This window comes from Lynx canadensis, chromosome B1, assembly GCF_007474595.2.
Source record: "Lynx canadensis isolate LIC74 chromosome B1, mLynCan4.pri.v2, whole genome shotgun sequence".
In the NCBI taxonomy this organism is placed as follows: Eukaryota; Metazoa; Chordata; class Mammalia; order Carnivora; family Felidae; genus Lynx; species Lynx canadensis.
Genome location: NC_044306.2, coordinates 97039655 through 97064729, shown reverse-complemented (window position 1 = coordinate 97064729; position 25075 = coordinate 97039655). Strand labels below are relative to the sequence as shown.

General features: G+C 34.5%; 1 protein-coding gene across 5 annotated transcripts in view; it reads left to right on the top strand.

Moving 5' to 3' along the window:
* The window catches only part of LARP1B (La ribonucleoprotein 1B), a 120811-nt gene that overhangs the window by 27705 nt on the left and 68031 nt on the right, over positions 1–25075 (top strand). For 4 of the 5 annotated variants that reach the window (XM_032592900.1, XM_030313087.1, XM_030313084.1 and 1 more), the window contains 3 exons: positions 5330–5504; positions 10437–10609; positions 13294–13659. In XM_032592900.1, coding sequence (XP_032448791.1) covers positions 5330–5504; positions 10437–10609; positions 13294–13659 — 714 coding nt within the window. Of the gene's footprint in view, positions 1–5329; positions 5505–6090; positions 7357–10436; positions 10610–13293; positions 13660–25075 lie in introns of those variants that run through there. The other variant, XM_030313093.1, reaches the window with a different exon arrangement.

Here is a 25075-nt window from a genome sequence, read left to right as displayed (position 1 = left end):
GTAGAATGAGTTTATTAAGTACTTCCATTGTCTGTGCTAATAGCAAAGATCTATTTTAGCTGTCGTTTTCAATGAAGTTGTGACTGATTTCCCCGACTCTCTGTACTTTGTAGGAATCTGGTTGTAATTTTATTATGGTATGTTTTTTTGGTCTATTGGTATTCCCATTAAACCCTCAAGCATAATTTTCAAGTTATTGATTATCTGCTTCCTTACATCTTCTAGTAGAAGATGTAGTAGAAGGGAAGGAATATTTAAAAGAACTTTTGCATTACTGTTCTGGTTACAATTATTGATAGAGAAGGAAATACTGCTATTATTGAAATACAGAAATACATAAGCACAGTGATTTAGAACAGCATAGATCTGCATTCATTTAATATTCATTATGCACCTTTCCCACTGTAATGAATGGGAAAGTTGTCCTTTATCTGTTAAGTGGGAAAAATTGCCCTTTATCTGTTAAGAATGTAAGATTTCATTGGGTTTTGCAATATAAACATAGTAGTTTAGAGCATGGACTTAACAATCTGCATGCACATCCTTGTAGCTCTGTGACCTTGGGTAATGTCCTGAGACTTCTATAAAGTGGAAATCCTAACACTACCTACTTCATAGGGTAGTCCTAGAGATGAAATGTGTGATGACAGTATCTGGCACAAACAGTAAGCCTTAAATAATGATTTGCTGCTATTGTTAGTTTTCAAGGATGTCCTTCTACTGTTCATTCCTGTTTTTGGGATTTTCATTTACTTTCTACCAACTTTTTGCTATATGTAGCTTAATAGGCTCAAATTTTTTCGTTCTTGAAAAGAACAATCAAAAGAGGTAAAATATACTTGAGCTCACACCCCTATCTGCCCTAGTTGAGGTTTTCCTTTGTTTTGTTTTTTTTTTTTAGTTTTATTTTATTTTGGAGAGACAGAAAGAGAGCACATGAGCAGGGGAGAGGGACAGAGAGAGAGAGGGAGAGAGAGAAAGAGAGAGAGAGAACATCTCAAGTAGGCTCCATGCTCTGTGTGGAGCCTGATTCAGGGCTCTGTCCCTCAACCCCAGGATCGTGACCTGGGCGGAAATCAAGGCTCAACTGACTGGGCCATCCAGGTGCCCCTGGTTGAAGTTTTCTACACAGCCTATCTTACTGAGTCTGTTTACTCCCATTCATTTTCAGCTTACTGTACTTTTTTTTTTACTTTGGTACATGAATATTGTAATATGATTACTGTTGTGATATTTATCATAATGTACATATCATGTACATAATTATAGTACAGTATTCTTGTCTATAGTCCTCATACTGTGCATGAAATCTCTGTCGATTATTTACTACTCATTGCAAGTTTGTGCCCTTAAACATCAGTCTTATCTCCCCCACCCACTGTTTCCTGGTAAACACTATTTTATTCTTTTTTTTATTTAAAGTTTCATGTTTTTAGATTCCACATATAAGTGATATCATGTAGTACTTGTCTTTCTGTCTCACTTCTCTCATTTAGCATAATATGCTCAAGGTCCATCCATGTTGTTGCAAATGGCAGGGTGTCCTTTCTCTAGGCTGAATAACATTCTGATATCTATCTATCTACCTGTATATATCGATATATAGATATATATATCACATCCTCTTTATCCATTCATCTATTGATGAGTATTTAAATTGTTTCCATATCTTAGCTACTGTGAATAATGCTGCAATAAACATGAGCATGCAGATATCTCTTTAGAATCCTGTTTTTATTTTTGGGGGGTATATCCAGTAATTGGAATTACTGGATCATATGGTAGATCCAGTTTACTGCATTCCTGATTCTTGCTCCACAGCTGAGGTCTATTTGTGTCTTCCTTTTTTTTTTTTCCCTTTCCTTAATCCAATTAATCCTGGAACTTTAGCTAATCAGTTCTGTAATTCTATTCAAGTTATTTAACCTCTTCATGCTTGTTTTCTCATTGTTAAAAGAGGGCAAATAATACTTAAACTATTATAGAGTATAAGGGCTTAAGGGAAGTAATTAATACAGTATTTGTGAAGTCCTTAGAACTATGCCTACTACTCTTATCTGAAACCTTGTTTCAAAATTGGCTGACTATGGTTCCTCAGAATGTGTGCTGGTGTCTTATCTCTAAGTCTTCACACATGAAAATCTTTACTCTTGATACCAGGCATAGGACCAGGAACTAGGAATACATTATCTATGTATTCTAACGTTGGTAGTTTTTCATAATAATAGATACCATTAAGAAAAGGACCAGGGGTGCCTAGGTGGCTCAGTGGGTTGAGGTCCCAACTCTTGATTTTGGCTCAGGTTATGATCTCATGGTTTTGTGAGTTCAAGCCCCACCTTGGGCTCTGTGCATTGACTGTGCAGAGCCTGCTTGGGATTCTTCCTCTCTCTGCCCCTCCCCCACTTATGTTCCTGTTCTCTCTCTCTCTCTCAAAATAAATAATCTTTAAAAAAAAAAAAAGCACCAACATTACTAGAAAAAGCTTCAGGTGTCTAGAAATGTTAACTGTACACTTTAACTCGTTGTTTAGGAGTTCAGGATAAACATGGTTTGGCTTTATTAAAACTCTTGTCTAGATCTTTTCCTTAATTTTGTGTAAAACATAATTTTTGTCTGATGCTAAATCTAAATCACAACTTCTGGTCTCTTTATGTTCTTCTTGAGCTTTTTTTTCAATAGGGAATAAATTCCCTGTGATTTAAGAATCAAAGATTGTGTAGTGAAGAATTTCTTCCTTCCCATGTTTCTCCAACAGTGAGTTAGTTAAATCTTTCTTGGTGACTATCATTGTTACTTCTTTTCTGTTTATTAATTCTCCTGAGATAGTTCATGTTATACTACATACATATATTGTTATGTCTTTCTTTCTAAAAACAGTATATATTAGAAGATTACTCAATAGTTGTATATAAAGAACTTTGGTTTTTTTCCCCTCAGATTTTTTCTTTTGAATTGAGGCATAATTTATACACTGTATGTTATAAATCATAGGATTATAGATTACTTTTCCCTATGAATATAGTTGTGTAACCAATACCCAGATTAAGATATAGAACATTTTCAACATCCCAGGCAGCTGCCTTGTGTCCCCTCCTAACCTGTACTACTATGCTCTTCTCGAAGGTAATTACTTCTTTAGAGTTCTCTCATTTGTTTTTTAACTTCACATAATCAGAGGTGTGTATATTTTTTTGTATCTGACTTATAGTTACCATTTCTGTGAGATTTATCCATGTTATTGGTGTGTAGCGGTTGTTGACTATCCATTTTAGGTTAGTATTTCCTTGTATGAATATAATACAATGTACTTTTCCATGCTCCTGTTTGTAGATACCTGGGTTCTTTACAGTTTGAATCTGTGGTACTGTTGTGAATATTATTGTATGTAATTTTTGATGGACATATGTACTTTCTTGTGAAATGATGGGTGTATACACACACACACACACACACACACACACACACACACACACACACACTTAGCTTTTGAAGATACTGCTAAGCATTTTTTCCAAATTAATGAACCAATTAAAACTACCACCATTGAGAGTTTCACTTGCTCCACATTCTACCAACGCTATTGGCAGTCTTTTTCCAAACATGGTTTTGAAAAATTTAAACCATTAAGAAAGTTTCAAGGTTTTTTTTTTTTTAAATTGTTTTCTTTTTAACGTTTACTTATTATTGAGAGACAGAGAGACACAGAGCATGAGTAGGGGAGGGGCCGAGAGATGGAGAGACACAGAATCTGAAGCAGGCTCCAGGCTCTGAGCTGTCAGCACAGAGCCCGATGCGGGGCTTGAACTCACAAACCGCAAGATCATGACTTGAGCCGAAGTCGGATGCTTAACTGAGCCATCCAGGCACCCCTCAAGGTTTTTGTTTTTGTTTTTGTTTTTTAATTCAGGTATAAATAGCATGCTGTAAAATGCAGAGGTCTTAGGTATTTATTTTGAGTTTTGAAATTGTGTAAGCCTGCCCCCAAAAGGATATAGCCCATTACTCTAAAAACTTACTTAATGGTCATTCCAGTCACAGTCAGTCCTCCCCTACCAACCCTCTGCTCCATCCCAAACTACTTTTCTTATTGTATCAGTATAGATTAGTCTTTATTTGTACACATTTGTGTAAATGGAATTCTTCTGTCTCCTGACCCTTTCATTTATAGTTTTTGAAATTCATCCATGTTGTTGCAGGATCTGGATGCTGAGTATACTGTACTACAGTTTACTACCAGGGTGTCATTGCTTCTAGAATGTTCAGTAGACAAAACTGGGAAAATATGTTAGGAAAAAAATATAGATATCACCAATTCAAACTTTTTATTTTAGGCTTCTTCCTTATTTCCTTTATTCTGTGTTTCAGACTCTATTTTTTTCAGAGAGTATCCTGGTTCCCATCAAAAGAGTTTGTTTTTAAATAATTTGTAATACTAATTTTAAAGTACTGTCCAGTTATGGAAAATGTAACTTGAAAAGTAAGTAGTATACTAAAGGCATACAGGTATAAAAAGTTGTACACATATGTTCTCCAACTAAAATATAGCAAGTTATAACTTTTATAAAATAACAAGTATGTATATTCAGTTTTTATATATTTGTATTTTTTCTCATTTAATTTTTAAAAGGTGAGTACCTTTGAATTTCAGATAAAATTCAGATCAGTAAGTCTTTTATTTTGAGGAAATTTTGTTCTAGTTTTATTTTACTGTTAAATTACAGCATGTGTATTTTTGCAAAGCACTTTGGCCTAGTGGCTAAGACTTTTGGTGGTGGGTAGCTAATAAATTATGTGAGTCCTTGTATTGCCTCGTACTTAGTGTATAATCTTTATGAAGTTACTTTATTTCTTTGAGCCTCAGTTTCCTCATCTATGTACCTTATGGGGTATTGTGAGGAATGTATATGTGTGTTTTTTTATCATTTAATTAATGGTGGTAGTCATTAAAATAATGCCTAAATTTTATTTGGTGATATTAAGGTAGGATAAAAAGAAATATGAGAGAAAAAAATTGACAATAAAGCTTAATTGCCATAGAAGTAGTTTGCTTCTAGTTGATATAATAATCCTTAAATGCCTACTCTGTTGTGAAAACCAAATTATCTGCTGCATATTGTATCAGGATTATCTGTTACCTATCACAGGGGCAAATGATTTAGAAATTTGTTCTACGTAGTTAATTTGTGGATGTTTTTAAAAACATTTACTCTGTATAATATCTGCTAATTTCAGATTTAAAATTTTTTTAGGTGATTAGAACTATAGGATATGCAATTTAAATGTTTTGAATGAAAGTTCTCTAGTATCTGAAAATACCTATTTATAGGCATTGAAAGATAGCACAGAAGTGGAAATTGTGGATGAGAAAATGAGAAAAAAGATAGAGCCGGAAAAATGGCCAATTCCAGGCCCTCCTCCACGTACTGTGCCACAGACAGACTTCTCTCAACTGATTGATTGCCCAGAGTTTGTACCAGGCCAAGCTTTTTGTTCACATACAGGTAACAGCTTTTCTTCTAGAGCAAGCAGTGTAATGGTGGGCTATTTGGTTCAATTTACCTATCCTTTCAAAAGGTTTATTTAGATTCAATAGGAAAATTAAAGATAACTGAATGACTTTTGATGCTCTCAATTCTATTCATATTATCCTCTCACAGAACCATAAAGTAAATAGAGATTTAAGAATTATGGGTAAATTTCTGCTCTATTCTTGTGTACTTTGTCCTGTGTGGAATTTCTGTCCATCTTCTTAGTTTTACTAAATGATTATAGATATATTGTGCCAGTTTTCCTCTTCTAAGATTGGAGTAGTCTAATAGGATTGAAATAGTTTTAAAAGTCTTATACTCAAGAGTGGGCTTGACTTTAATGTTGTTACCTGTGTGCTTCAGTCCCGTCTTGTAAAGACAGGATGATCTATATTCGAAAGCAGAATTGGGGTACTGTTATGGAATTATTAAGGTTACTGATTAAAGAATTGATGGTAATTAGAGTTTCCAAAAACTGCTTTAATAATAAGAATTTTTTCCTGGATCATTTTTAAGACATTCCCTCTTGGGAAAAAATGTGTGCTTAAACTTTTTTCAGTCAGGGTGATGATCTACTGATGCTCTTGGATGTCATTTGATCGGAATATGCAGAGGAATAGGTGACTCACTGAAATATTATAAACATTGGAGCAAATCGTGCTGCAGAAATGAAAGCGACCAGACTTACTTCTATGCAAGAATGTCTACTCCCAACTCCTTGTGGAGGAGGTTGGGCCACCACTACAATGGAGATAAACACCTTTGTGATGATGATGAGAGACAGACCAGAGGACTGCTGTTGTTTTTATAGGAGCCACCATTTGTGTGTAATTAGCCTGGGCTGCATGTGCTACTTTTATTTACGGTGGGAAAGTTAATTATCATTCTGGAATTATTGCAAGATTCTGTCTTTTTCCTCCCAGACTTTTGTACCTGTGTCCAGATCAATAAAGCAGAAATAGGCTTGAGTGGCATTTCCTAGATTGTTAGGTCCTTTGCTATTTGATCTGCCCTTTAGTATAGTGTGCAGTCTACAACTCACATGCTGTCATAATATTTCACATGGACTGTAAGATGTATTAATGTGGACACTGAGGGATAAAAAATTTGAGAAATGAACAAGAATATTTTTTTCTAAACTCTTCAAAATGTATTTTTTATACACGAGTATATGAGACCTGCCATCAATAAAGTACTGATGGACAGTCTCACAGATATTTTTATTTAGTGTTTCTTTGGTTGTTAGCCCTCTGTGCCTCTAAACCTTGCCAAGCAAGAAACTTGGGCAGATGTTTTAAAAGTTGAAGAAAAGTGACAATTTTTAGGTTTTCTTAAAAAAGACATAATGTCTGATTGTGTAAGTTAGATTAATTTATTGTGTAAATCTGGGGTCCAAGATGACATTTTTAATCTGCTTATGAACAGGCATTAGGTGAGTTAGATAGAAATAGAATATACTTTTTCCACAGGTAGCTAAGATAGGTCAGTCAAGTTGGTGATGCCTGTTCATTTAACCATTTATGCATTATTAATAAAATGACACGAATAAAATTACAACGTCTTGTACATTTTTGTGTTTTTTAAATATACACTCATTTACATCTCACATACATCTTCCCTAAAATCACTGTATTTGTATGTCAAAATTTTTAGGTTCTTTAAATTATACATCATTAACTAGATGGATAATGAAGGCATATAGGAAGACAGAATGTTCTTAGAGTTATGCTGATTCACATGACATCATAGGAATAAATATGTAAATTCAACCTTTTCCCATGAATCCTCAGATTTCTGACCTTAATAATCACCTTCTGATGAGAAAGCCTTAGTTTCAATACAAAGTAGTATGTCACCAAAAATTTGAAATGGATATAGGATAGGAAATATAGATTGTATTTATCTGTGCCTATAAGTAAAGAAACTTTTATCCATATCCTTTTTATGTCTAATGAGACGATCATAAGTTTCAAAACGTAACTGTTGATGTATACTTTCAGAGGGATTTATATGGTAAAATATTTAAACATTTTTGGTTTTTTTTTCATCAAAGAAATTAAAATTTCTATTTTTCCCTCTATGGAGGTTGAATTGTGTAACATGAGTTCACCTTTGCACTGAACAGAGGACCTCAATGCACCAGAAAAAGTTGATTATGGGAATGGTAAGATGTTAATTTAAAAATTTAGGTTTTGCAGTTCTTTGGATATAGTATTATACTATCAGCTCTTAAGTAAAAGGATTTCATTCATCAAAATTGAGAGTATCAGGTACCTGACCTTCTTGGGGTTTTTGATGTTGTTTTTGGTTTTTTGAAAAATGTGTAGGAAGATCCCTAATGATTTTTTAATAAGCTGTGAGATTTCCTTTGAAAAATTGCATAAGTATTCCTGAATGTGCCACATACAAAGTATATAATCCTTTTAGAGCAATCTATATAATGACCCAAATTCAGGGTGCATAAAGAAGTCAAACTAGATAGATATCATGGAATACGTATGGTGATTTATCTCTGGAGAGTCAGGTTGACAATTTTCAATTAATGAAGGCAGCAAAGATCAATTTTTTTCTATGTTCTCACAAGTTAGAACCTATAGGTGTCCAAGTATGTGTCAAATTTCTTTTTTTTATCTGTAAGCAAGTTTAATGTCAAGTCATCCAAGTAATATTCACTCATTTGTTTTTGGAAGATGAGTGCTTTACCATTAACCCTTAAAATTTATACATATAAGGTTTGAAATCTTTATAAAAGAAAACATCACATAGAGCATATGTGTAGGTAATTATAAGATAAACACTTCCTTTAAAAAATCTAGATTTTTCTTGTCTTACCCAAATTCTTTATTTTAATGTCATTTAATTTATAAGCACATGTGTTATGGATATAGTGAAAAACTTGACTCGTGGTAGAAACATTCAAGTTTAGAGAGCATTTAGAAATTATTATATAATAAACTTAAGTAGGTGTTTAAGATTAAATTTCTATGTTAAAAATAGTAGTAACTGATTTACCTACCATGTGCCAGGTGCTGTTCTAATCATTTATACATGAACTGTACATAGTAATTTAGTTAATTCTCAGTTGCTAGGGTGGTGGTTCTTAGTCAATTTTTAAAGATTTAGTCACTGCATTGAACATAGATGATTTATAGTGTTAGGAATAGGGTTCTCTGCTGTTAAATATTTTCCCATTCCTATAACTTTTTACTTGCAGCCCAAACCTAGCATTTCACTTGTACTACCTTTGTGGATCAATTAATGATACATATACCATTAATTTAGAAAATTGTAAAGCAGCAGTGTCTAATAGAAATAGAATGTTAGCCACACATGTAATCCTAATAATTTTAATAGCCTGAAAAGCTACAAAACAAATGAAATTAATTCTAATAACATTTTAAACATTTTAATATACCTAAATATTGTTAATATAAAAATTATGGATCCATTCTACCTTTTAAAATTTTTTTGTACCAAGACTTTGAAATCTGGTATGTACCTTACACTTATCCTGAGCACATTTTAGGAGTGGCCATGTTTCAAGTGCTCAGTAGCTCCATGTGGCTTGGCTGGTGGCTACATACTAGACAATGCAGTTTTAGAGCCTTTTCCATTATGAAGGAATATACATTTAAAAAAAGTAATATAGTAATCTGGCATTTGAATCCTGGATCTAACTATGCATTCTTGGAGAGGATAATAACTCTAACATGTAGTAGATGAAATAAAATCTTGGAATATTCTTCTCAAATCCGAAGTCCTGGAATGTGCCTTTGCATTTTCATTTAGTAAAAAAAAAAAAAAAAAAAAAAAAAGATGGTTGGTGTTCATTTATTTCAGCTTTCTCCATGTAATATTCAACTTTGCAGTATTTTCAAGTAATTGGCTTTCAGGACTAAAACGATGTTTAGAATTTTAGAGTTTAAATTAGTATTTAAAATTTTTGTATGACTCAAGTACATATTGCATTATAACTTTAAACAAGTATTCTTTGACTTTAAAAAAAGATTTGTAAAGGAATCAATTAGGAATTTATTTATAGAGCATGTAATTATTCTGATTAAAAGATTGTGTGGAGAAAGGCATTTTTAATTCCAACAGAGTTTTTAAATGTTTTAGGGGCACCTGGGTGATCAGTCAGTTTAGCATCCAACTCGTGATTTCGGCTCAAGTGATGATCTCACAGTTTGTGGGATCAAGCCCTGCATCTGGCTCTGCACTGACAGTGTGAAGCCTGCTTGGCATTCTCACCCCCCCGCCCCCACCCCCTTTTCCCCCATTTGTGTACTCTCTCTCTCTCAAAATAAATAAAAATTAAAAAAAAAATGTTTTACATTTTATTGCCAGAGCAGTGCACTTTAATGATGTGACATGCTACTCTTTATAAACAGTATTCAGTGTGAGCTAAGTGGGCACACTGCATTCGGTTAAACCTCATTAAGCAAAGGAAATGTGAAAAGTAGGAATAATGGCTTACTATAGATCACAGCAGAACACTGAAGGACTGATTTTGCCTTCAATAAAAGACACATTTAGTCTGTGGCTTAGTAGCATTCAAGGTTCCATAATTTCATTATATATAATTAATAGATTTTAAGATTGCACACGGAATTGACCCCTAAATAGATGTATTGTCACAATTAGTGACTCAATTGATATTCAGAAATTTGAATGAATGTGATCTGTGTAAGAGTTGGTGACATTCCTTTTATCTGTTATTCATTGGCTTTACTTGAATACATCATACAAGCTTTTCAGGTTTGAAAGTCCTTGGGAAGATTATAATTGAGATTTGATTTATCATGTTTTTGTGAAAAAAAAAAAAAAAACCCAAGTAAAGAAAAATAAGGTGTTTTATAAGTAAGAAAGCCATTATTTTAACTAAATACCAACTTAAAATTTTAGAGTCTGCCCCAAATTCTCCAAGATTTGGAAGTCCACTGAACCCAAAGAAAAATACTGAAATGAGTAATCTCCAAGCAATATCTAGAGGTCTGTCTACCAGTTTGCCCGACTTGGACTCACAACCTTGGATAGAAGTAAAAAAGAGACCTCGTCCATCTCCAATGAAATTGAAGGTAAATTGTTACAAGCCAAGTGAAGTGGAATACATTTTGGATTGAGTATAAGACTACTGTATTTTGTTTGTCAAGTAAATATATAAAATTGGAAAAGTTTAAACAATTGTAAAAATTGGAACCATTGGCCAGAAATAAAAACTACTCAGTAGTTAAAAATAAGTTCTATTGTGTCAATTTTAAAAATTTACCTTTTACTTCTGAATATGATTTAAGATACTTTGGCCTTTTTACTTGTGACTAATTTAAATTTGAATAACTCACTCAGTTTTTTTAAACCTGACAAAATTTTCTTAAATTGTGATTTTGTATTTTAATCTCATTATATTATTTTTAACTTTGTTAATTATAAAGAGTACGGATTCTGTACATACGTGTTTTGGTAATTCTGTGTACTGTAAGTAAGGAAAAGAGAATTGATGTCTTGGAGGCATGTGAGGGACTGAGATGTGTGGTTATGAAACAGGAGGAGAAATCCTTGATGGTAGAACTGCCATATTTTTGACTCATGGTTAGATACAAAATTTCAAATGTGATAAAAATTGCTCTGATCTAATCCATAAACAAAATGAGTACAAATAAAACTAGGGAAATCTGAGTAAGATTAATGGGTTATTTCAATGTCTTATATGTGATATTCTATAGTTTTGCAAGATGTTAATATTGGAGGAACCTGGGTAAAAAATACATAAGATTTCTGTTTCTTTTTCTTTCTTTTTCTTTTTTTTTTTTAATGTTTGTTTTTTGAGGGAAAGAGTGAGCAGGGAAAGGGCAGAGAGAGGGAGAAAGAGAATCCCAAGCAGGCTCCACATGCACTGCCAGCATATACCCCAATGCAGGGTTCGAACTGATGAACTGTGAGATCATGACCTGAGCTGTCGCCAAGAGCCAGATGCGTAACTGACTGAGCCACCCTGGGGGTCTTAGATCTCTATTTCTTACAACTGTATGTGAGTGTACAATTCTCTCAAAGTGAAGTTTACTAAGGATGTGGCTTTTTTTTTTTTTTTTTAATTTACATCCAAGTTAGTTAGCATATAGGGCAATAGTGATTTCAGGAGTAGATTCCTTAATGCCCCTTACCCATGTAGCCCATCTCCCCTCCCAAAATCCCTCCAGCAACCCTCTGTTCTCCATATTTAAGAGTCTCTTATGTGTTGTCCCCCTCCCTGTTTTTATATTATTTTTGCTTCCCTTCCCTTATGTTCATCTGTTTTGTCTCTTAAAGTCCTCATGTGAGTGAAGTCATATGATTTTTGTCTTTTTCTGACTAATTTCACTTAGCATAATACCCTCTAGTTCCATCCACGTGGTTGCAAATGGCAAGATTTTATTCTTTTTGATTTCCAAGTAATACTCCATTGTGTGTGTGTGTGTGTGTGTGTATACACACACATACTCACCACATCTTCTATATCCATTCATCCATTGATGGACATTTGGGCTCTTTCCATACTTTGTCTATTGTTGATAGTGCTGCTGTAAACATTGGGGTGCATGTGTCCCTTCAAAACAACATACCTGTATCCCTTGGATAAATACCTAGTAGTGCAGTTGCTGGGTTGTAGGGTAGTTCTATTTTTAATTTTTGGAGGAACCTCCATACTGTTTTCCAGAGTAGCTGCACCAGTTTACATTCCCACCAGCAGTGCAAAAGAGATCCTCTTTCTCCTCATCCTTGCCGACATCTCTTGTTGCCTAAATATATTCACAGTGTGTTAAAAGTTAGTTTTCTTTTTGTTTGTTTTGTTTTGTTCTGTTTTTAGTTAATAACATCATGGACAGCCTTCTATTTACTAGAACATTAGTTCTGTCAGGGCAGAGTTATTATTGTATACCCTTTCCTTGAACCGTGCCTGGCTCACAGTGAGGACCCAGATAATTATTGACTGAATGAATATATACTACATTAATAGGAGTTCTCAAAGAAAGGGATTGTATAGGAGAGTTAGCATTTGCTAAAGGATGAGGATTGGTCATAGGATGGCATAGGAAGATAATACTGAGAAACCTATTTTCTTGTGTTGAGAGTTTTGGAAATCTAGACTAGTTTAGATTTTAGAAGCTCTAGGATCTGAAAGTTTGGACTTGTTATGTCACCTAGTAGGAAGCAATTTTAACTTTTTCAGGAAGGGCAAAGTTCAACAATTGAGTACATGTTAGGGTAAATTTAATGAAAACCAGGCCACACTGAGTGGAGGTGAAGATTGAGCAGAGGGATTATCTAGGAAACCTAGTTAATGGCATTAATGTAATTGCAAAGGTTTAGACTAGCAAGTCTGACTATTGAATTTAGAAGTCAAAAAACCTTGATTGTTCTAGTCCTGACTAGTTCTGAAATTGTGGACAAATTAACTTCTATCTCTAGGCCTTTTTTCCCCTCATCTGTAAAATGAATTGCTGTGCAGTAGTGGATGAGCTAAGCACCATTGTAACTCTAAAAGGAATCTTTTAGATTAATATAACCCTCCTTTTACTCAATTTTGTGTTTTTCTTTAGCGTTAGACTTAGCGTTTAGCAAATACTTTGTATTTATTGGGCTAGAATACTACTGATTTGATTTTCTTTTATAATTTGCCTGCTGACTAGTCATTGAGCATGTTAGGCTTCATATTACTTGTAACGTGATTTTTTTAAGTGATTAAAAAAAAGTGTGTATATAAAATACCACTTTCTTCCCTTAGGAATCAGCATCTCTGCCTGAAGAGGCATCAAATCAGCTATATCCTTCAGATGAACAAGAGCAAGAAGAACTTGACTTTTTATTTGATGAAGAGATGGAGCAAATAGAAGGACGAAAAAACACATTTACTGATTGGTCTGATAATGATTCAGATTATGAAATTGATGACCAGGATTTAAACAAGATTTTGATTGTAACTCAGACACCACCTTACATGAGAAAACATCCTGGAGGAGATCGAACGGGCAACCACATGTCTCGGGCAAAAATTACATCTGAACTTGCTAAAGTCATTAATGATGGCTTGTATTACTATGAACAGGATCTATGGATGGAAGAAGATGAAAACAAACACACAGCCCTAAAGGTAATTGTTTCTGGCCAACAACATCTTTCTACTGATACTAGTTTTTTAAATATATGTTGCTCCCTGTTTTTCCTAAACCTAAGGCTTTATTTTATTAAATTTTTAATATAAATAAACAATATTTAATATGAAAAATTCCTGGAATATATCTGACAGTCATAACCTGAGATACTATTTTATTTTATTAAAATGACCGTGGAATGAATAATTAAAAAAAATTAGCATTCACTGACTAAAACCCTTTTTTCAGGTGAAAATAATTAGAAGGCCCTTTATAATAAGAAGGAAAAAAGTTATGGACAGGCTTAGTTTATATGCTCATTTCTTACCCTGGCCTATAATTACTCCAGCTCTATGAGCAAGGTGTTAGAGAAGGGTTACTTTTGCTGACCCCTTTCATCCTTCACTCCTTAGTCTATGGTGCATGCTCTATGGTAGTGGAATTTGTTGTGGTCAGGGATGGAAGATTAAAATGGCTGATTGTCTCTTCTTGTCCAGTCACTACTCTGGTGGTAGGGGTGCTCTTTGAAACCTTGTTCGAATTTTTTATCCTCTTGCATTTCACCCCACATTCTGGATAACTAACCTATCCTAGTTATTAAGGTAAAATACAAGAGCATCAGAGTATTCTTTTAGCTGTCTGCATTCCTTTGATATCGATTTTAATGATGTAGATAGGGAATAAATTGGATCTTTTTCTGCCATTAAAAAAGTTAAATATTTGTTTTTAGTATATAATAATGAAGGAAAAGTTGTATAACTGTACTATGCCAAATAGAAGAGAGATCTTGGTCAGAAATAGTTACAGTTGTAGGAAGAAAAGCCTGCCAACTAGTGATTGAATAGAAGGGACTGGCTGTCCCTGGAGGTGTTCTTATCATTAACAAGAAGTGTACTTCCCTTCTTGGCTCTTCATTTCTTTTTCTTCATGGAATTTCCATCATTGCATTCACCTCTTTACCTTCTCTATTTGTTGCCTTTTTGGAGACCATGCCTCAGGGTTTTATAGCTTTCTGTGAATTAAGAGCCTGAGTAGTTCTCTCTGTAATGCTGTGGGAAAGGAAGTGTGTTTTTATAAAGTTTCTTGGTTGAAAGTCTTTCCTTGTCTAAGCATTGCTATTTTATTTGTGATACTTAGGTTCTGTAAGAAATCTCTAAATCCTTTTTGGAACAGAGCTAGAAATTTAATAATAGGTTACAATTGCACTCCTTCCATTCCCTGTCTCCACTGTGCTTTGTTCTTCACCATCTACCATTCTGTATATTGCACTTCCCTTCTGTTTTGATCGCATGGATATGAGATTTATGAGGATAGGAATTTTTATCTTATTTTGTGCACTACTGTATCTCTGCTGCTAGGATAGTTCCTGGTGCATAGTAGTACTCAATTCATATTCGTTAAATGAATAAATAAATTATGGATTAAACATTATGAACTAACCAGAGAAAAGCCAACCACTGTATATAATATTGGTTCTGTGGGAAAATTTTTTGAGTTCCAAGTAATGAACTCACAAGTCACCTTGAGAAACATGCTATTTGTAGGTGATTATTTATTTGCTTTAACTAACGTGTAGACAAAAAAAGCCATGTGTTAATTAAAAACCAGCATCTGCCTTATCCATGAAATATTAGGGGAAAGTAATCTTGGCTGTATGACTCTGAGCATTACGGATCTGTTCATAAGTATGTTGTATTTTAGCGTATGTACATTGGTCCCTATGTACATTCTTATCACCTTATTCCCCTTGTTTCTAATTCTGTGCTCAACATGTAATTTCTTATTAGAGTTGTACTTTTCTTGTGGGTCTGCTTAAAGAGAGAGAAAACAATGATTTAATATATATTTGTTAAACTCCTACTGTGGGTCAGACATTGTGCTAGGTCCTGGGCGTGGAATGGGAAGATAACAGTAGGGTCTCTACATGCCTGGTTCTTAGAAATAATTGCGAGGATAGACATTAAAATAAGCCCACAATAAGTATTTAATCATAAATTATGATAAATGTTCTAAAGGAAATGAACAGGATTCTACTGGATTGGGTTGTCAGGGAATGCTTGTGAGAAAGTCACAGTTATAGTGAGGTCTGAACTATGAGTAAGATTGAACCCTGCAAAGAGTAGGGAAACCATACTCTGGGCAGAGGAAACAGCAAGTGGCAAGGATCTGAGGGAGGAAAGAATTTGGTATATTTGAGGAAATGAAAAAAAAAAAAGCCTGTTTATAGTATTATATGAGAGGACAGATATGACAGAATGTAGGCAGAAGTCTGATCATATATGGTTTTGTGGGCCATGTTAAATTGGAATTTATCTAAAATTCAAGTAAAGTATCTTGGAGAGCTTTACACAAGCAATGGGACATAATCTAATTTTTATTAAAAAAAAATATGTCTGGGGCGCCTGGGTGGCGCAGTCGGTTAAGCATCCGACTTCAGCCAGGTCACGATCTCGCGGTCCGTGAGTTCGAGCCCCGCGTCGGGCTCTGGGCTGATGGCTCAGAGCCTGGAGCCTGTTTCCGATTCTGTGTCTCCCTCTCTCTCTGCCCCTCCCCCGTTCATGCTCTGTCTCTCTCTGTCCCAAAAATAAATAAACGTTGAAAAAAAAAAATTAAAAAAAAAATATGTCTGGTTATTATGGTGGAGAATAGAGTAGAGATAGGTACAAGGGTGGCAGAATAAATCTACTTGGGAGGCTATAAAAGTAGTCTTGGAGATGGGATTGGTAACTTAAGGTAACTTGGTAACCGAGGAACTATAGAAATACGAAAACCAGATCTGAGCTCTCAGGAATCATTGTTTAGGAGTTGCAATAGGAGAAGTGGTGATGTGGAAGTGTAAAACTGACTTCAAAAAGAAAGAAAAATCAGATGTGTCAGGAACTGGACATATTGAGTTAGATGTAAATGAAAAGAATGCCAAATTGACAGGGTAGTTTGGTGATATTTTTTGACTTTGCAAAAGGAGTTTTTGCTGGATCCAGAAGTTACATTGAACTGCACTGGACTGAGTATAGGCTTTCTGTTTCTGGCATGCTCTTACTGGTGAAGACAACTCAAATGGCCTTTTAATAGATGAGAAAACATCTACTTAAAATCCTTGAAGATCAGCAAGATAAGTTATTATCAGAATGAAACCATGGACAAATATGGAGTATTGAAGTAGTGTTGCCCTGAAGACCGTTTTGGAATTTGAGGGATTTGAGGAGTTCAGCTTTGCAGAAGCCATCCAAAATAAAGGGGGAAAAGACACAAACCTAGGGCTCAGCCAAAGTTGGGGATTCCATCAAGTCGTCTTCCTATTAAATTGGTACCTAAAAGAAATACATCCTCAGTGGAAGAGAACTTGCTTTCTCATCTATTCCTCTGGGGGACTACAAACAAATTTCCCTACTTGTGCTGAGCAGAATAAGGAGAAAAAAAATGGCTTAGAACTTATCATGCAACTTAAGTTCATACTATGTGGATGACTAATGTAACCACTACTCATGAATTTAAAGTGATTATGGCCTGCTAATTTCCCAGAAACCTAGCAGAAGCCAACATAGCTCTTTTGTATGGACATTAACTTTTATCCTAGACCTCAAATAATTTACTCAAGTTACCCTAAAAGGAAAGTGAGCAGCTCACAAAGTTAATAATCAGACATGGAAATGTGGTACCACATGTAAGAATGAGCTAAAGTAACAGCAAAACCATACCCTGAAATAATTTAGATATTGGAATTATTTTTTTTTTATTTTTTTTAATGTTTATTTATTTTTGAGCTAGAGATACACAGAGCTCGAGCAGGGGAGGGGCAGAGAGAGAGGGAGACACAGAATATGAAGCAGGCTCCAGTCTCAGTGCTGTCAGCACAGAGCCCGATGTTGGGGCTCGAACACATGAACCATGAGATCATGAGCTGAGCTGAAGTCGAATGCTTAACCGACTGAGCTACCCAGGTGCCCCTTAGATATTCGAATTATTAAACAGAATATGGAGTAACTATGTTTACTGTGTTTAAAGAAATAAAAATATGGGTGGGGAAGAAGAAATTCTAAACAATAAAGTTCCTAGAACTTCAAGTAAAAACAGTTAAAGTTGAAATCAAGAACTCAGTTGAAGGAAGGGATTAACAGCAGATTAGATACAATCAGAGGGTCAGTGAATTGGAAGCCGCTTTACAAGAAATTTCAGAGATCAGCACAGAGAGGCAGAGAAATAGAATATATTAAAGGGTATCTAATGTTACTCTAGAGAGTCTTTGCTATTGTTTACTACATTTCAAATCAAGTTTTGTAGAATTTACCATCTACTGGATTTTATTATATAGCTTTTTATTTCTTTCCTTTTTTTTAGCTTTTTCTGAAAAGTTTTAAAAAAGGAAGAAATGTGGAATACAGAGTGATAGAAATGGTCTAAAATGACATTTAATCAGAATTTCAGAAGGAAAGGTGAGAGAAAATGGGGCAAAGTCAGTATTTTACGAGGTGATAACTAACGCTTTTTCTGAATTGAGGAGAGGTACCAGAGTAGAGCAGCCAGGGGGGAAAAGGCAGATTACATCTAAAGGAAGAAGAGTGACTTGGTCAGCTGACAGCCGACTTTCCAACAATTAACAGTTGAATGCAGTACACAGTGGAATGATGGTGTTAATATACCAAGGGAAAATAACTATCAACCTATGATTGTATGTCTTGCAAAATGTCTTTCAAGTAAAAGGGTAAAATATGAGAGAAATTGTAATTCGGAAAGCCTCACCAAGTGAAATTGTAAAGGTAGCATAATGATTTCAGATGCCAGATATATAGAAAGGACTGTAGAGCAAAGCAAGAGATATGTGATAAATCTAAATATTAACTGTATAAAACAGTGTCTTACAGATTTACTATAACATTAACCCAAACTTGGAGAGAGCAATAAATACTATTTAAGGGTACTTTAATGTTTTCATGTTGCAGTTTGAAGGATACCCTTCAAACTATTTTTATTAAAACATAAAATTAGAGGGAATAACCATGAAGCTAGGAGAAAGGGAAATGTGGAATAAGTAAGGGCTTCCAGCACAACAATAAGGTAGATTTAAACCCAAATATTTAGAGGAAAAAAAACCAATAAATATTGTCAGAGTATATGTAAATAAAATCAGTTGTGTTATTTACATGTGACATCAAAAAGATAAGGGAGCAAAAAAGTTGAAAAGATTGGAACAATATACACCATAAAGTACTAATCAAAAAAAATCAATCTGTAGATGCAGTGTAAACCATATCAGTATCCTAACTGGCTGTTTTGCAGAAATTGATGAGATGATCTAAAATTATATTGAAATTCAAGGGACCCAAAATAGCCAAAACAATCTTAAAAAAGAACAAAGTTGAAGAATTCATACACAGTCCTTACATTAAGACAGTGTTCTTACTAGGATAAGCATAGACATACAGGTCAGTGGAAGAGAATTGAAAGCCCAGAAATAAACCATGTGTCTATATTCAACTGACTTCTGGCAGAAGTGCCTAAACTATTTATTCAAATAGGGAAAGAATAGTCTTCTTAATAAGTGGTCTTGGGACAAGTGGATATCCATATGTAAAAGAGTAAATTGGATGCCACCCTAACTCACCATGTACAAAAATTAATTCATTTGATTTAAACATTTAAATGTAAGAGTAAAAATGATACAACTATTGCAAGAAAACATAAAATCTTTGACTTTGTATTCGACAGTGGTTTCTTATACCAATAGCATAAGAAACAAAAGAAAATTGGGTATCATAATTTAAAATTTTGTACTTCATAGTACACCATGAAGAAAATGATAGGGAAATAAAAAAAAAACCCACAATACCATTTACATTAGCACCTCCTCCCCAAAATAAAATAATGAGGTATAAAGCTAATAAAATAGGTACAAGGTCTATATGAGGAATATGATAACTCTGATGAAAGAAATTAAAAAACTACTAAATGAGACAGGAAGACTCAATATTATTAGTTTTCCCCAACTTGATCTGTAGATTCAGTGCAGTTCCAATCAAGATTTCAGGAATTTATTTTGTGGATATTGATTGATTAACTGATTCTAAAATTTATGTGGAGAGATAAAAGACCAGAATTGCCAATATAGTATTGAAGAAGAGTCAGAGAACTAATACTGCCTAACTTCAAGAGTTACTATAAAGCTACAGTGATCAAGACAGTATGGTATTGGTAAAAGAATAGACAAATAGATCAATGGAACACAATAGAGAACCCAGAAATAGACTTGCAGTAATGTAATAAAACTGATCTTTGACAAAGGAATAAAGGCAATACAATGGAGAAAATATAGTCTTTTCAACAAATGGTGATGGAACAACTTTACATCCATGTGAAAAAAAGTGACTATAGACACAGACCTTGTTTTTTTTCACAAATAGTAACTCAAAGTGGATCAGACCTACATGTAAAACACAAAACTATAAAACAACTGGAAGATAAAAGAGAGAAAATGTAGATGATCTTCAGTTGGCTGATGACTTTTTAGATACAACTCCAAAAGCTTGATCCACGAAGGAAGAAATTAAAGAGTTTTTCTAGGCACATAATGGACTGTATCCAAAGTATACCAAAAAAAAAAAAAAAAAAAAAAAATCTTAAATCTTCAACAGTGTGAAAACAACCAGATTAAAAAAACAGGCCAATGAGCTCACCAAAGAAAGTTATATTGATGGTGAATAAGCACATGAAAAGATACTCTATATCATATAATTAGGGAAGTGCAAATTTAGACAGTGAGACACCACTACACACATGTTAGAATGGCCAAAATATAGCTGAAAGCATCCAATGCTGATGAGGATATAGAGCAACAGGAATTTTCACTCCTGTTGGGAATGCAAAATTGTACAGCCACTTTGGAAGACAGTTTGTTTCTTACAAAACTTCTCTTACACATTCTCTCTCTACACCTTTCTCTCTGCCCTTCCTCCACTGCTTGTGCTGTCTCAAAATAAATTAATAAAATTTATAAAACCAAAAACCAAAACTACTCTTGCCATACTATCTAGTAATTACCTTCCTTGGTACTTAACCCCAAAGGAGCTGAAAACTTTGCATATGTGGGGTGGGCTGGTTGGCTCAGTCAGTAGAGCATGTTCCTCATTTTTTTATTTATTTATTTTATTTATTTTGTAATGTTTGAGACAGAGCCAGAGAAAGAGTGCATGTGGCGGGGGGAGAGGGGGCAGGGAGTGGGTGGCAGACAGAGGGTGACACACAATCTGAAGTGCACTCCAGTCTCTGAGCTGTCAGCACAGAGCCCAACATGGAGCTTGAACTCAGGAACCGTGAGATCATGACCTGAGCCGAAGTCCGATGCTTTACCGGCTGAGCCACTGAGGTGCCCCGAGCATGTTCCTCTTGATCTTGGGGTTGTGAGTTTGAGCTCCATGTTGAGGGTAGAGTTTACTTTTAAAAAAATCTGCATATGAAAAAAATTTTAAAAAAATAAAAAAAAATCTTTACAGTAATTTTATTCATAATTGCCAAAACTTGGAAGCAACCAAGATGCCTTTCAGTAGGTGAATGGATAAACTCATATATCCAGACAATGGAATATTATATAGTGCTAAAAAGAAATAAGCAATCAGTGGAGGAATCTTAAATTCAAATTACTAAATGAATCCAACCTGAAAAGGCTACATATTTACTGCATGATTCTAAATATTTGACATTCTGGAAAAGGAAAACTATGAAGATAGAAGGAAGATCAGTGATTGCTAGGGTATGGGAAGGGAATAAATGAATAGGCAGAACAGAGAGGTTTTTTAGGGCAGTTAAAATTTTCTGTATGATAGTATAATGGTGAGTACATCTAATTATACATGTATCAAAACCTGTGGGATGTACATACCAAGCATGAACCTTATGTAAACTATGGACTTTAGGTGATTATGAGGTGTCAGTGTAAGCCCACTGATTGTAACAGATGTAACACAGATTGTAACATGCAGAATGGTAAGAGGGGAGAGTCTGTACTTTTTCACATAATTTTGCCGTGAATCAAACTGCTGTAAAAACACTAAAAAAGCAAGTTAGAAGAAAATGTTTACAAATAATATTTTTAATAAAGGACTTATATTTGTAATAGAGAACTCTTATAACTCAATAATAAAAATACAATCCAATTATTATTAAATGAGCAAATAATCTGAATAGACTTCTTTTCCAAAGAAGATACACAAATGGTTGATGAGCCCATGGAAGGTTGGTTGACATCCTTAACCACCAGGGAAATGAATCAAAATCACTATGAGACACCACCTTGTACCTACTAGGATAACTATAATAAAAAAGATACATGCACAGTTGGTGATGATGGGGGGAGAAATCAAAATCCTCGTAGACTACTGGTTAGACTGTAAAATAGTTGAGGGTATTATGCTAAGTGAAGTCAGTCAGAGAAAGACAAATATATGACTTCACTCATATGTGGAATTTAAGAAACACAACAGATGAACATAGGGGAAGGGAAGCAAAAATAAGATAAAAACAGGGAGGCAAACCATAAGAGACTCTTAAATACAGAGAACAAACAGGGTTACTGGAGTGGAGGTGGGTTGGGGAATGGGCTAAACAGGTGATGGGCATTAAGGAGGGCACTTGTTGGGATGAACACTGGCTGTCATATGTAAGAGATGAACCACTGAGTTTTAACTCCTGAAACCAAGACTATATGTTAACTAACTTGAATTTAAATTTAAAAAAAGAGTGTAAAATGGTCCAACTGTTTTTGGAAAGCATTGTGGCAGTTCTCAAAAGGTTAAACATAGATTTGTCTTATGATCTAGGAATTCCTCTCCTAGGTAGGTACACAAAAGAAGTGACAACATATGTCCACACAAAAACATACATAAATGTTAATTGCAACATTATGAAAGTGGAAAGAACCCAAACAATCATCACCTGATGAATGCATAAAAAAAAAAGTGGTATAACCATATAATGGAGTAGTATTTAGCAGTAGGAAGAAATGAATACATCCTGAAACATGAAAACATTATGCTAAGTACCACATATTGTAAGATTCTGTTTGTATGTTTGTGTGAAATGTCCAGAACAGACAGAAATTATATTGGCGGTTGTGGGGCTTAGGTTGGGTGGAAATATTTCCTTGGGAGGAGATTGAGAGTGATTGTTAATGGGTCCTGTGTTTGTTTGTTTGTTTGTTTTTTGGAGTGATGAAAATGTTGTAATTTGATTTTGATGATGGTTGCAAAATTTGTATATACTAAAAGCCAATCGATTCATATGCTGGGGTAGATTGTACCATATGTGGACTATATCTTTAATAAAGTTTTTTTAAAAAGTCAGTGCTACCCAAAGTGATCTACAGATTCAGTGCAATCCTTGTCAAGAACCCAATGGCATCTTTTGCAGAATTAGGAAAACTAGTACTAAATTGGTATGGAATCTTGTGGGACCATGGAGAGCCAAAAAACAAGTTTTAAAAACCATGGAGTTAGAAATACCGCATTTCCAAAAAGGAAAGAAAAGAAAAATATCACATTTCCTAATTACAGAACTACAGTAATCAAAACTGTGTGGTATGAGCATACAGACCAAGATTAAATGAAGCTGAATAGAGCACAGAAATAAATCCTTAAGTTGACTATGTGACCAAATGATTTTCAGTATGTGTGCCAAGATCACTAAATGGGAGAAGACAATTTCAACAAATGGTGTTGGGGAAACTGGTCATCCACATGCAAAAGAGTAAAGTTGGAACCTTCTCTTAACATCATATGTAAAAAAATTTTAAAGATTAAAGACTTAAACCTAAGATATAAAACTAGAACAAAACAGGGTGAAGCTTCATATTTGATTTGGCAATCATTTCTTAGCTATGACACTAAAAGCATATGTAATAAACAGATTGGAATTCATAAAAATCAAAAACTTATGTGTATTAACTTATCAGAATGAAAAGGTCAGCTGCAGAATAGGAGAAATATTTGCATATAATCTGGTGAGGGGTTAATATTTCTGAATATATAAAGAAATCACAACAACTCAATAAAAAACTCAGTTTAAAAAATGGGCAAAGGATTTGAAAAGCTGTTTCTCCAATAATATACAAATGTCCAGTAAACACATGAAAATATGTGCAGCGTCACTATTCTTAGAGAAATGAAAATCTAAATCACAATGAAATATCACCTCACTCGTTAGAATGGCTACTTTCAAAATAAAAAGTAAAACCCAGGAAATAACAGTTGTTGGAGAGGATGTAGAGAAATTAGAACCCTTGTGCATTGTTGGTGGGAACATAAAATGATATAGCTGCTATGAAAACAGTATGGCAGTTACTCAAAAAACTAAAAGGATATTTGCACAGCCATGTTCTTAACAGTAGTATTCATGATAGCCAAAAAGCAAGCCAATTAAATGTCCATCATCAGATTAATAGATAAATAAAATGTGGTGTATACATATAATGGAATATTATTCACCCTTTAGAAAGGAAGGAAAACTATCACGTAATACAACATGGATGGTCTTTGAGGACATGCTAAATGAAATAAGCCACAAAGATACACTGGATGATTCCATTTACAAATGAAGTAGTAAAGAAGCCAAATTCATAGAAACAAAGAGTGGCAGTTGCTATGGGGGAGGGAGAAATGGGGAATTGTTTTTTTTGACATTTTTTGAGAGACAGAACATGAGTGGGGGAGTGGCAGAGAGAGAGGGAGACACAGAATCTGAAGCAGGCTCCAGGCTCTGAGCTGTCAGCAGAGATGAAATGGGGAATTGTTAATGGGTATGGAGTTTTAGTTTTACTAAATGAAAAAAGCTTGGTTATCTGTTGCACAACAGTGAATATATTCAACAGTACAGAACTGTAAACTTAAAGATGGTGAGTTTTATGTTTTTTTAAAATTCTAATTAAAAGTGAAAATTAGGGGCGCCTGGGTGGCGCAGTCGGTTAAGCGTCCGACTTCGGCCAGGTCACGATCTCGCGGTCCGTGAGTTCGAGCCCCGCGTCGGGCTCTGGGCTGATGGCTCGGAGCCTGGAGCCTGTTTCCGATTCTGTGTCTCCCTCTCTCTCTGCCCCTCCCCCGTTCATGCTCTGTCTCTCTCTGTCCCCAAAATAAATAAAAAACGTTGAAAAAATTTTAAAAGTGAAAATTAGAAAGCCCAGCTACCTCCTAAATAAAAAGTAACGCAAAAAAGCTTTTGTATATATATTGATAGCAGACAGAATAGATTTACAAAGTAGACTTGAAAACAAAACATTACTAGCGCTAAAGAGTGTCGTTTTGTAATGATTAAAAGTGAAGAATCTATCAGAAAAGTATATTTTAAAATTTAATGTATTTAATATCAAGTTTTCAAATATATGAAACAACTGATGGGACAAATCCAAAGTCAATTTGTCTGTTAAATAAGGAA